Source organism: Ambystoma mexicanum, chromosome 10 (genome assembly GCF_040938575.1).
Source record: "Ambystoma mexicanum isolate Mex_15411 chromosome 10, UKY_AmexF1_1, whole genome shotgun sequence".
In the NCBI taxonomy this organism is placed as follows: Eukaryota; Metazoa; Chordata; class Amphibia; order Caudata; family Ambystomatidae; genus Ambystoma; species Ambystoma mexicanum.
Genome location: NC_090932.1, coordinates 1,078,935,303 through 1,078,949,730, shown reverse-complemented (window position 1 = coordinate 1,078,949,730; position 14,428 = coordinate 1,078,935,303). Strand labels below are relative to the sequence as shown.

General features: G+C 45.3%; 1 protein-coding gene across 5 annotated transcripts in view; it reads left to right on the top strand.

Moving 5' to 3' along the window:
- GFPT1 (glutamine--fructose-6-phosphate transaminase 1) overlaps nt 1–14,428 on the top strand; it is a 235,941-nt gene that overhangs the window by 145,792 nt on the left and 75,721 nt on the right. For all 5 annotated transcript variants that reach the window (XM_069618891.1, XM_069618893.1, XM_069618892.1 and 2 more), the window contains one exon: nt 1,476–1,639. In XM_069618891.1, the coding sequence (XP_069474992.1) occupies nt 1,476–1,639 (164 nt within the window). The remainder of the gene's footprint in view (nt 1–1,475; nt 1,640–14,428) is intronic.

Genomic DNA, 14,428 nt, shown 5'->3' with positions numbered 1-14,428 from the left:
GCGATGGCCTCCTAAAATCTGTCCACCAGGCCAGGTTCTAGAAATCCATCTTAACACTTACGTGGTCTCTTACTGTTATTTCCTTTTTGTAAAATAAAAGGAGATCTGTTATAGTGGCCGTAGTGAGTTCAACGTGCTGCATGCCATAGAACGCTGGTGGGTGAGCAGTGGATGACATTGTAGCCAGGCACGATGATTGCTACCTGTCACTGGACTTACTAAATAAAAACTGACGGTGTCTTCAGTGTGCAGCAAGGGCTCTATCCTTTAAGGGTGTGCAGTGCCCTCTTCTGTGCCTTTTGGCCACACATGGAGGGCTTTCCAGGAAGCGCAGAACAGGGCATCCCTGTGGTCAGTGGAGAGAAGGTGGTTTGGGGACTGCATGGGTAAAGAATTTCGAATGTGTACAGGCTTGGTGACCTGACTGAAGGAGGGAGGTTGTAGCGAAACCTTGCCATTCATAAGGGGCAATACAGGATTGAAAAGGTGAGATGCCCATTTCTTACGAAGACCTCTTTGTTTCGCATTTTCATCAAATTCTGTTCCACTTCCAAAACTGTGATATGAAACAAAGCATATATTTTTCATTGACCTGACCAGGACTGAAGCAGCACAGGCTATCACCAATGGGAAGTATTCAGGTGTTAAAATAAAAGGCATCTCTTATTATGGCAGTGTGCTCTGCCATGTGTAGGCATTCTGATCAGAATGCCCCTGCACAATGAGATGATATGTCCAGAGGTGGTGAGCCAACGCTGTAGGTAACGACCCACCACCCAAGTTAAGGGCCCACAGTGCTGCCATCAGGGTTGCCATGGAAATGAAAAGCGGGGCTCCGCTCGGAGCTCCTCTTCCGTTTCAATGGCTTTCATCAGGAAACAAAGATAACGGTTCGACCCGAGCAGAGGAGCCCCTTTGAGGTAAGAGGGGGTCGGTGTTCAAGGGCTGCATCTAGGGGTGGGATGGCAGGGAGGGGGAGGGAGAGCAGCGCCAGGTGAAGGGCGGGTGCGGAGAGCACTCGGGTTGCTCCGAACCCGGGCTTCCATCGGTTGATACAGCCTGGTTTTGGAGAAACCGGATTGGCTCCTGCACCCGGCCAGGGTGCAAATGGATCATAGACACCAGTGTGTTAGAGTAACTGATCAGGAAGTATGATGACACAGGGGTATTTGCACACAAGTATGGCCCCTCTGTAGATCTGCTCAATAGCTGCAGGAGATTCAATTTGAACGTGGTTATGACTTACTACTTCTACTTTCTTTCTGACTGCTCTAAATGCTCTACTTTAGAGGATAACGGTGTATTTTGGGTTCATTTGAATTGTCTTTCGAGTTGTCTTCTCTGTTTAATTACATGAGTATTGAGTTTATCGCTATGGAGTGTTGATATACTCTGCTCTATTGTCGGGGCTCATGGAGGTGGCGGTGTCTTCAAGGCTCTCTCAATGAATGTCTCTTGGACTCTACTCTTTGCAGCGCAGTCATTGAGCACACTAACAGAGTTATCTTCCTGGAAGACGATGACGTCGCTGCCGCCATGGATGGGCGTCTTTCCATTCACCGCGTCAAGCGCAATGTGGGGGATCACCCAGCCCGGGCCATCCAGACGCTGCAGATGGAGCTTCAGCAGATCATGAAAGGTAGGCTAGGCTCCTATATCCAAGCTCAATATCACACTCCACCAGACCACATAAGACTATACATTATTTGACATGTTGCTGCAATACTATGCTTCACTGGCACTTTGTTATTCCGGTAGTTTCCATAGAAGGACACATGCCTATGAGTGGCTTGCACCGGACCACATAATCACACATTTTATTTTTAAATAAAGGAAGTGCTCCGATTGCATTTTGGAGGCCTGCTTTCGCTGTCCGCTCTCCCCTTTGAAGGGAACCACACCCAGCTTGGGATCCGAATGTGATGCTCATTGCTTCGGTTTCTATGCCCTGGCATCACAGACATGACATCGGTCACCTGGAACTGAAGTCTGCCTTCTTTCTGCCAATAACTTGAGCTTCATGAATTACTGAGTTGCAGGCTTTCTTGGCTGACTGGCGTACATGATTTTCATGAGAAGCAATGTTGTTTTAAGGGCATCACCATCCGGGGGGGGATCCGTTCTCGAAAATGGCAGGGGCACCGCAATTGACATTGTGCACCTGGTGACATCACGCAACCTTTGGGTTCCCCCTGGTGAGTTTGTAGGAAAATGTCACATGGTTTTACAGCATGGTGAACTCATAGGACATGCCATCACGTGTGAGGAAAAACACCTATAATTCTGCATTAATTAATAGTGAATAAAGCGGGCAAAGGGTGTTTAGTGCTCACATCACTTGTGCCACCCTTAACCCATAGTCTCCTAGTGGATGTTATGAGTGGAGGAGGAGAGGTGCGGTACACGAGTGCAAAATACAGAAAGTAAACCTCGCTCTGCAAGCCCTATTTGCTTTCTGTTCCTGGCACTGCCGCTGTGACCTCTAAATTGGGGTTTGCGAAGGCAGTGCCAAGGGAACCAAAAAAGAAATCCGAGTTGGTACCCATGGCATCAACCAAATGACATCTATGCCACCATTTTCATTATCTAAGGTTGTTTTGGAGGTTCATTAAATTCGGGACATTTCTGTATGTTTTTCAAACCCTTCCAGGGAGGTAAAAAGCACTCTTCATATTATAGATGTTTAAAGAGCTGATTTCAGACTTTTTAAAGGAGCGGCAGCAGCAAAGACTTCCATCCCATGGCCTGGTCAAGATGGCTAGTATCTTCAGAGCATTTCTGGTTCAACAGGCATTCAGGCACATGCACCCATTAATGGACTCTGCCAGGCTAGCCTGCGATATTCCCTGCGCTTTCAGCAAATGTTACTGTTGGGTAAGAATTAGTGCAGCCCAGCTGGTGTGGGACTACACAAGACTTATCTGCATGATATTTGGTAACCTATCTTTTAATATAGGCCTGTACTGCACAAGTTGGTGGTGTGACTGAGCAGCCAGGCTTATCTTAAGAGGGGTAGTAATGCGAGCTGTACAATTGAAATCGGTAATTACAAGTAACTAAAGAACACTTACACACTTAGTTATATATAAACATTTATTTGTAATATACACAAGATTTAAATAAGCATTCTTTAAAAAGCGTTATCTACTAGTAACATTCAATCAAAGTTTGGATTCAGTTTTTAAAAGACAATAAAAGTTGGTTAAGGCTTTTCTTATGCTAACACATGTTCCAGCACACAGTGACTTCAGTAAAGGTCAATATTGCACTTATTTCTGTTACCAATTCAATTTTTGAGCTGATTAAGGAAGGAAAGGTTACAATAAAATTTAGAACATACTTTCAATAGTTTGTAAAACAATTACAATCTCCTAAAGGGAGGAAGGTAAACTTTTATCCCAGCAATAATAGCGTCTACAATTAAAACCTATGAGGGAACACGTATTGCCAAAGCCAGTAGATTCAGAGGAGTGCCTTTAGGGAGCTTGGACAGCTAAAGTCAATGGACAAAGTCAATAGTTCTGATGCACTTCTTATATAAAGTCTTCACAAAGTTAATAAGTTCAGAAGAAATCACTGTAACTCAAGTGAGCTACGTTGTAGAGAGCAAAAGCTGTTAGGCCAGTACAGGTGAGTTGGGATCAACTCCAAAAAGTACTTTGCAAGACAGGAAGCACAATTTATGGCTAAAAGGTGAAAACCCCAAGCCCCACAGTACCTGTGATTCGAAGAAAAATGTTCCTGCTGGATTTGTCCTTGCTACAGCCTGGCAGACGCCTGTTCCTAGACCTTGGTCGTGGTGACGAAAGGGAGGACGTCTGGCGGGCTCCTGCTGCAGTGCTCGGGAGAGGGACTCCCCAGCAATGGATTTCCTTTGTTTCAGTGGCACTTAAGTGTTTTGGTGCCTTTTCCTCAGCGTCAATGAAGAACGAAAACTCTGATTGGAAGAAGCTTGCTTGCTTGGTCCTGGACTCTGGTGAAGGGACTGGATCAAGATTTCCCAATTCGATAGGGTCCATTGGATGCCCACGAAGATTTGGACGGATTTGGACTTCACAAGATGATGCACTCGTCTACAGACCATCTAGACTGCTGTATTGTGCTTTGGTCGTCTACAGACCATCTAGACTGCTATATTGTGCCCTTTGGTCGTCTACAGACCATCTAGACTGCTATATTGTGCCCTTTGGTCGTCTACAGACCATCTAGACTGCTGTATTGTGCTTTGGTCGTCTACAGACCATCTAGACTGCTGTATTGTGCTTTGGTCGTCTACAGACCATCTAGACTGCTATATTGTGCCCTTTGGTCGCCTACAGACCATCTAGACTGCTGTATTGTGCTTTGGTCGCCCACAGACCATTAGACTGTTGTATTGTGCCCCTTGGTCGCCTACAGACCATTAGACTGCTGTATTGTGCCCCTTGGTCGCCTTCAGACCACTTTGAGGAGCTAGCGCGGCACCTTATGATCGCAGCTCGCCCTGACACTAATCCAATATGCAAATTTGGTTGCCCCTCATCATGTTCCCGTTTTGCATTCTCCCCAGCCTCACACCCTGCTTGGGCCACTACTACCGGCCCCATAATAACGGTCTCAGCAAGCCGGCATGCCCCCGGCATCACCCTATCCCTTGTCCTACACCATTCCTTCCCTCTACTCCCCCATTCCCAAATAACGCAAGTCTCACCCCTAGGACCTATCAGAATACAAGCTCACACGTACTGCCCATTTCAGAGTCACCTCACCACAGCCATACTGAAAAATTCTCGAACCCCGTGATAGGTGTAGCAAGACACTTCCGATTAAGGTCTCGTACCTTCAACCACCCCAACCCAGTCAAATATGAACACACACCTCCCAAACAAACTAGGCCCAGAGCTCTTCCCCCTCATCAAAACCATACTCCGAGCCAGAAACCCAACACTACTTCCAAACCAGCTCCAGACACCCCCAACAAATCACTATCCACCTTCAAAGGAGCGCTCATCAATGCCCGATCCTTAGGGGCACATGCTATAGAAGTGCACGACCTCATTATGGAATCACAGCTCGACATACTAGTAATCACTGAGTCATGGCTCCATCAAGCATCAGGTCCCCTACTAACTCTGGCAATCCCACCCGACTACACCATATTTAGAACAGATAGGACCCACTCACAAGGAGGAGGTGTCGCTATTATAGTCAAGACTAAATTACAGCTTAGATCTTGTCCCATCGAAAGTATAGAAGGGTATGAAACACTACTCGTAAAATTTCCCATAAATGCTAAAACTACTATTAATTTAATAGTAATTTATAGAGCACCTAGCCCTAACAACCACCCAGAGACTGAAATTCCATTGCTATTAGCTCCACTAATAAAACCTAGCTCGAAATACATCATCCTGGGTGACCTCAACCTAGGTTTCAATGATAGCCAAGATGCCAAAGCAGAATCACTTCACTCCGCCCTGAAGGACATGGGTTTCAGCCAACTAGTTAATGCACCCACACATATCAAAGGCAGGACCCTTGATTGGATCCTCTCCCTTAATACACCCATAACCATTGAGGCCATCTCCCCTCTCACTTGGTCCGATCACCATAATATTGTATTTACTATCAATCCCTCCGAACCCATACAAAAGAAACCTAAAACCATGATTACCTATGAAACTAGAAACGCCCGCAAACTCACGCCAGAAAACCTCACACCTCCTCTTTCAAAAATCCTAGATTCCACCTCGATCACTAGTGACAACCCCTGTCTCCTAGCTGACATATATCACAACTGCCTCACTGAAACCATTAATGCCATAGCACCGCTCACCACCAAGGCAAAACGCTCAGACAAGCGATCTAGCTTCTGGTTCAATGAGGACCTTATCGCCCTCAGAAGAACCAAACGCGCGTGTGAACATACCTACAGAAAGCATCCTACTGCAGAGGCAGAAAAAGCCTACCAAGAAATAAACAAAACCTATAAAACAGCTACTATTACTTATAAATCTAATGCGTACAATAATAGGATCAACAATGCCACCTCAGACACCAAGGAATTATTTGCCATTTTAAAAGAATTGGAAAACCCCACCCCAGCCATAAACCCAACCATCCCCAGCAAGGAATGGTGCACCACTATTCAAGACGCACTAACAGCCAAAATTGAACTACTCCAAATAAAAATCACATCTAAAAAACAATCACTAGCCTATAAACCTGCCCTCCTTAATCTAAATCGACCACACCAGGAATTCACCAGCTCCCCATTCCAGTTCACACCAGTATCCCAAAACGTAGTGTTTGACACCATCACCAAACTTAAAGCCTCCAATTGCAAAGGCGATTCTGTCCCCGCATCAGTAGTCAAATCCTGTGCCCACACCCTCACCCCTATTATCACCAACTTCGTGAACGCGTCCTTCAATGCCAACCTAGTACCAGCTAGCATCAAAGAAGCCTGGGTCACCCCTCTCCTGAAAAAACCTACCCTAGACCCTACGGTGCCCACTAATTACAGGCCAATAACAACTGTCCCATTTCTCCTCAAAATATTGGACAAACTAGCATACAACCAAGTCCAAACTCACCTCGAACAAAACCACCTCCTTGGCACGAGGCAATCAGGTTTCCGCCCCAACCATAGCACAGAAACGGCGCTCCTTGACTTAAAAATCCAGATGGATACCATCAGAGACTCAGGAAAACTCTGCATCCTCCTCCTACTCGATCTCTCCGCAGCGTTTGATTTAGTAGACCATAATAAACTGTGTGCCACACTAGCGAAAGACTTTAACTTCTCCACCGAAGCTACTACCTGGATCAAATCTTTTCTTGCTGACCGCACCTCCAGGGTCGCCATAGGTAAAGAAGCCGCCAACCCAATCATAGTACCCATTGGTGTCCCCCAAGGGTCCTGTCTCTCACCAACATTATACAATGCATACACTAAACTCCTCTTCTCAGCGCTAGACGACATGGGTGTCATCTACACCAACTTTGCAGATGACACCCAGATCCTCATCCCTTTATCGGGAGATTACACTCAAGACACCGACACTATCAATAAAATATATGCCATAATCCAAAATTGGATGGCACTAAATAGCCTCTGCCTCAATGATGAGAAGACCGAGGTTCTCATTGTGGGCTCCCAATCCAAAATAGAAGCCTTACATCCTGATTACTCATCCATCAACATTGATGGCACAATCATATCAGTACTCAAACAAGTCAAAACACTAGGTGTCTACCTTGATGCCAACCTCACCATGACCAAGCACATTAACGCCCTTTCCTCCTCTACTTCCTACACCGCTAAACTTATTGCTCACAGTCGCCAATTCTTGACACCCACTAATTGTATCACGCTGGCAAGAGCTTTAATCTTATCCAGACTCGACTACTGCAACGTACTCTACCTGGGTACCTCAAAAGCCAATCTAAACAAACTACAGCTTATTCAGAATAAAGCCCTTCGGGCGGCCCTTGGAATAAGGAAGTCAGATCATATCTCAAATATTAGAAGAAACCATCACTGGCTCCCCATCAAAGCCAGGGTCACATTCAAAGCCCTGTGCGTCACATACAAATGCATCCACTCATGTGTCCCCATCTACCTCAACCACGCCATCACCAAAAAAGTATCAAAGAGAACCCTCAGATCTAACAGTCAACTACTCCTAGCCATCCCCCGATACAAGACTACCAAGGCAGGAGGCAGTAGTTTCCAATATCTCGCACCCACATATTGGAACACTCTTCCCCTCCCCATCAAAAATGAGCAAACGTTCGCAGGCTTCAAGAAATCTCTGAAAACGTGGCTATTTAACCAAGACTAAAAGCCTCTTCCATGCTTCAGGAAATATCACTGTATTTAAGCCCTGCATTTAAAGTTGTCATGTATGATTATTTTGTATTCACATGCACTGCGCCCGACTGGCAATTTCCAAGAAATGTTTTAACTAAGCTGTCTGTAACATCGCCGTGGTACCTAAGGGTTTGGGCGAGTAACAAATGCAATAAATAAATAAATGTTCACAGGACCCCTGGCATTGGGCTTCTGCAGCTCTGATGAGGCACATCAAGTCATGGGTTGTGCCAAATGGAAGCTTGTCTCGAGGCTAGATGGTCCCACTAGCCTAAGGGAGGAAGTCGTCCGGTGCAGGTCTTCGCAGTGATTTTGAAAATGGGGTCAGCACAGCTGCAGGGCTTCACTGGGCACTTCGCGGTCAAGGTGGGTGCTGCTGGCATCTCTTCATGTCTTCTGCTTCAGATGTTCCTCTCCAGTGCTCGACTGTGCCTCTGGTCCCAAAAACCTCGCTTTATTTGCGATTTCCCTTTTATTCGCAGCCTATGCTGTCAATCACACAGCGGGGTGGCTGTCCTTTAAGGTCAGCCAGGCGGCCAATCAGAACTGGTTTCACTCATGCACACCTAGAGACAAAGGACAGGGAAGTTTCGGGACCCTCCCTCGCTTCCTGCCTTTCTTAGACACACTTCAGGGCTGAAGCCTGCCAAAGGCAAAACACAAAGGGCTAAAACTGGTTTCAAATAACAGAATAAAAGCCAAGAAGAAACTAACAAAACCAAAATGGTGAACAAAGAAGACAGGGGCCATTTTGGGAAAATGGTCACCCATGGGTGCTATACTGCAGCTGAGGATTCAGCCTGCAGTAAAAATGCACCATGTAGTAAAAAATAAACCACTGACACCAGCCATTTAAAGTATGTTGGTGTAACCAAAAATGTCACATGAGTAGTGGGATAGGGAATTACTAAGTGACCCCACAGCACTCCACATAGGGTGGTGTGTGCTGGTCCCACAAAGAGAAAGGTAAGTAAGACAGGGGTCATCTTACTGTTCTTGGGAACTGAAGTTCACACAAGAAAATGTAATTAAACATTCACAGAAGTCCAGGGGGCTTCTTAGTGGCACTGCACCTAAGGTGGTGTGTGTCGCCATGCAAAAAGCAGATGCCTATGGAGATTGTCAGACTCCATAAAACAGTGAAATACAAAAATCCTAGTCAGGAAGAATACACAAGGAAGTGAGAAAAAGGTCCCACCCACTCAGGAGGAAAAAATCACAAGCCCTAAGTCCAGCAAAAGAGGTGGGGGTCTCTAAAGTAGAAGGGAATTAGCACAGAAATGAAAATTCTCCCTAATAGTTACGCATTGGATGTGGCTTCAGAGCCAATGCTCCAGTGAGCTGATTTATGGTAACCATTTTGGGTTCGTTCTGGCCTAGATGTTGCACCTTGGACTTCCTGTATAGTTATTGCTTTGCAATAATCCCAGTCAACAAGCCTGGAGGTGATGGGATGTTGGTTAATTACTTCAAATAAAAAATTAAAAGCGATTCTGCTATGTGCTAAATTGAAGTGCGTGGTGTTAACTTGAGGACTACATTAAGGGACAAGAGGTTGGGCTTTTCCAATGCACCTTCTTGTCACAATAGTTGAATATCCCAAACTGAAAGGGGGTAAACAAATTTGCATATCTTTATATATTTGATTTTTTTCCAATCCAGATCATAATTTGTTATCCTTCAGAAATGAACCAACACGTGTTTTGCTCTCAGTGCTTCTTCAGGTCTCATAAATTATGTGATAGCAGAAAGCCGATTTCTCAGTTTTCTTGTCCATGCATGCAACCTTATTCTCAGTGGCTTAGTGGATGAGTAAACTTGTGTTTCAACAACCATAGTACTTCAGTCATGTTTTGTTTTCTACATTTGTACTGTGCTCCAGGTAGAATAAACCGCATCTAGACGCAGGAGAAATCAATTATAAGAAATGAAGCAATGAGACTGCATGACACCACCAGTTATTTAAAAGGAAAAGTCTTCAAGGATTTCCAAAATACAAAAAGGAAGTAAGGGTTCCTTGAGAGACCAGTAATGCATTCCAAAAACGAGGGCCATATATCGAAAAGCGACGATCGACACATGTTTTACATTTAGAAGCGGGTGATGACCAAGAGATTGGTATCTTGGCATCGTAGTGTTCTGGCTGCCTCCATCCAGGCAATACAGAGTACCCACATTTGGTGGCAGAAAAAGATATTTAATCGGAAATGTTCCCAAAAGGGAGAAGGGGCCACATCCTGATTGTGAGAATAACCACGTCCTCTCTGATTTTGAGGCTTAAATATCTAAACTCTTGTGTTCTACAGCGCTTATTCTTCAAGATGTCGAAGCTGGTCTGTCAACCCGGCATGCTTGTCCATGCCATTCCCTTATGGGAAGCTGCTATGTGCATGTTGCTATAGTTCCAGTCAATCGCAGGGTATTGTGTTGTCGTGACTACAGAGAGGGACTCTAGCTTTATATCCCTGAGGTATGACAAATGGTTGTAGAGCACACAAAGCTGGCCAGCAATACTAACCGGACTTGCCAGTTTCCTGGAAACTGACATATTAGGCCTCTAAATCTGTTTGGGATGACTCTTGATAGAATCCACATTGTAGCCTCCCAATGAAATTGTGCCTATTTATACATGGACAATATGTGTTCCAGTTTCGTATCTGAAGCGCACCTTGAGCAAGAAACGTTTGTGATGGGCAATGCAAGAAAATACATGGAGCCCTTTTTAGTTCCCGTCCGTCTTGTCCTTTTGTCCTTTCTAATGGACAACTAAGAATTATTTATCTATTGCACACAACATGAGCTGGACAGGTTTTACCTTATCCTGCTGACAATGTCATCCTGGAAACGAACACATTTTTCAGTTGTGCAGTTTGTTCTTCATTGATGCTCTTCAATATAAGAATATATAAAGGGCGCCTGGAGGAGTCCTGATATGCCCAGGAGGGTACCTGTATGCAAAATGCTAGAAATCAGGGTGAGAGATCCATAGACAGCTGTCTAGTTTTGAAGCTATTTTATTTTTCCTTCAAAACGATTTTGCACAGATGAATGTATTTAAACATTTACAAGACTTTCGATAAGCACGAAAGTTTTTTTTTTTGGACAGACGGTGATTTGACAGGGGAAATACAGGTGAGTATCGTCCTCTTAAATTGTTGAGGAACAGTTTCCACAGTGATGCACGAGTATGCAGTACAGGTAAGTAGTGACATAGAATTTTTACAAGGTGCAACCCAGGACTGTGGTAGGTCCGGGGGTACTCAACACAATAATGTACACAACACTATCTATAAACACATATACACAGGGGTTGTGCCACAAAACATCGACACGGAAGTGTTTCGGCCAAACTGGGCTGCGTGAGAGCCCGAGCTGGTGGTGGCCTTCATCAGGATAATCATTGGTAGTGGTGCTGTCCGTAAAGGTAATCTGTGGGAGAAGGGATAGCTGTAAGGATCTCAGGGAATCAATTATTAATTTCATAATTAATGAATAATGGCTTATTAGTGCCTAAAATACACAGGTGGTGTAGTTCCATGGAACAGCTTACCGTCTGCTGTGGTGCAGCGGGGACGCTGTGCTTGGATTCCTGTTATGGGTGTCGGACTCTTGAGAAGCATGTCAGCAGGTGGCATGGGAGGACTCGTACAAATCGGGTCACAATGGCAGATAACTACAGCCTTAGGTCTCTGGGAGCTGTGAAAGAAATGGTTGGCAAACCGTTAGCTTCACACTCTGGGTCGACCGTGTCTGAGCACAACATGGTCCAAGGCACATCCAGTGTGGGATTGTGCGGGAGTGGTACGTGTATGACCAAAGTGTGGTGCAACAGTCATAGCCTAATAGTGTTTGGGCTATCAGTTAAAATATCCCGCCGACTGCAGGAATCAAGTGTGAAAACTGAAGTGAATTCTAGGCTTGGGGTGCCGCTAACTATGGTCAAAAGTATAGAGAACGAGGTTAAAAAGTGGTTAAAAACGCTAACAAAGCAAGCGTGGTGGGAGAGGTAGTTTCACATGGCGGTGCCCGTGTCTCGTGTGTTGGCGCAGACCGGGGTATTCCATGTCGCCGTGGTGTTAGCCCATGCAGGGTGTGACGTCAACTAAAGACATAGCATTTTTAAACATCTATGTGAGGTAAGTATGGAAGAATCACACGCAGCCCACAAATTGCTCTGAAAAACTGCAGTTTACCTAAAGGGGAGCCGCAGCGGTGAGCGGTCACACTGTCATGACGGAAATGCATTGGACATCTAAAGTGCGTAAGGAACCTCTTCGATCGTTAAAAAACTATGCCAGTGAGGCAAGTGGGGAGAGCTGGAGGGGCCTGGACAAGCTGCTACATTTGAGAGAAACACAAAAAGGCAAAAATGGCGGCGAAACTTACTGGTGCCCATCAGTGGCGACTGCACTCCTCGCGGCAATGGATTCTGCCGAGGAGCGTCACTGCCGTTGGTTAAAAGCACTTACCCAGTAGGGCAACCAACCAATGGGGTGCCGGCTGGGTGCTGGGGTGAGTGTGTGTAGCTCATGGGTGAGTAACAACCATGGCTATAGGTGGGGAGAGTTAAACCAATAGCGAGAGGGCACATCATGAGTCAAAATAAACCCGTATGTGTGTGACCGCTGGGAGAGGCAACATGGCTCAACAGAAAAAGATAAGTTCAAACATCACGCTAAACTACTCCAGACACGTCTGAGTGAAAGAGGTTACCCCAAAAAATCCATCAGAATGGCTCGGAAAAGGGCAGCCAATACTGATCGCACAATTTGCTTGACTGCGAGGACCAAAGACCCCATAGACCGGACGGTCTGTGTCACCACGTTCAACCCCATCAGTAACCTGGTCAAGACCACCTTAAACAAATATTGGCACCTGATAAAAAATAAAGGTACTTTGAACAAAAAACCTCTGTTCGCTTTTAAAAAGAATAGGAACCTTAGACTCCCTGCTGCATACGTTTCTGGAACCAGAAAAACAACAACCTACTCTATGGGGCTTACCACCCATAGTAGGACATTATTCTTGTGACAAGTGCATGTCGCTACACCAAGACCAGCAAGACGTTCACCCACAAAAACTTCATCTGGACAATGCAAAAGCACACGAACTGCGAGAGCAAAAATGTCATCTATGTGATCAAATGTCCTTGCAACCTCATCTACATTGGGCCATCAGACCCATAAAACAGAGGATAAGCGTACATCGATCTTGTATTAGAAACTCAATACAAGACAAACCCTTAGTTGAACATTTCAGCAAAAAAGGCCACACCCACGAGCAACTGACATGGACCATCTTGCAACAACTCCAACAGCAAAAAAGAGGAGGCAATATCAATTTAGCCCTCACCAGGCTTCAACAAAAATGGGTCCACAGACTGGACACAGTGAATACTGGCCTAAATATCACTGTAGAGTGGAAACATTTTTGGGACTGATCAATGCCTATCCCAGAGCCCTATAGTATGCTCTATACTCCCCATAGGGTCACCGGGCACCCTTGACATAATCAGCAATGCTCTAGGCGTTGTCTTCATCCACTACATCACACTAGTTGTAACATGCACCATCAATGCAGTTTTTTATGGTTAATTCATTCTGCTCTCTGGCACTCATGTACCATTATGTAACACTCATATGTAAGCCATTGAGTCATTGCACATTGATACGTTATATTTTATTTTATTTTATTACATTTGTTATACGCCCAGACCCGGGGGTATCACGGCGTAGTTACAGATAATGGGATAATGCAATCTTAGAATGAGCATAGAGGTGTACAGGTATAACAATCAAAAATATACAATAGTAGGAATCAACAATATACACTAATATACAAAGTAGTCGGGTGAAATAATTGATTGGAGGGGGTTAGTGCACTGGTTCAGTTAGAACTTGTTGAATATGTGTTTAGTCATTGGTCGGGTCATTTATTACCGGAGTACCACCTAGTTTACATCATTGTGCACCTAGAGGTTCGTTTTGTTTACAACACGCATATCGAAACGTCCACATGCTGGCCTGGCTATCAACATAGGCTGTGCTAAGCCGCTTGTTCATCCATGTGTCATGTATGACTTGATCACCACCCAGTTGACATCATTGTGCACCTATTAGGTTTGTTATGTTCACAATATGTATATTGAAACGTCCACATGCTGGCCGAACTATCACCATAGGGTATGTAGAGCCGCTTGCTCAGCCATGCCACCATAAATCTGGTCGTTTGTTACTCTCTTTGGCGCTTACTTTGGGTCGCAACCATGCCTGTCCTGCCACTTTCCTCTGTCATCCATTTTTTAAGCCATGTTGCCTCTCCCAGAGGTCACACACATACAGGTTTATTTTGACTCATGATGTGCCCTCCCGCTATAGGTTTAACTCTCCCCACCTATAGCCATGATTGTTACTCACCCATGAGCTACACACCCTCACCCCAGCATCCAGCCGGCACCCCATTGGCTGGTTGCCCTACTGGGTAAGTGCTTTTAACCAACGGCAGTGACACTCCTCGGCAGAATCCATTGCCGCGAGGAGTGCAATCGCCACTGATGGGCACTGGTAAGTTTTG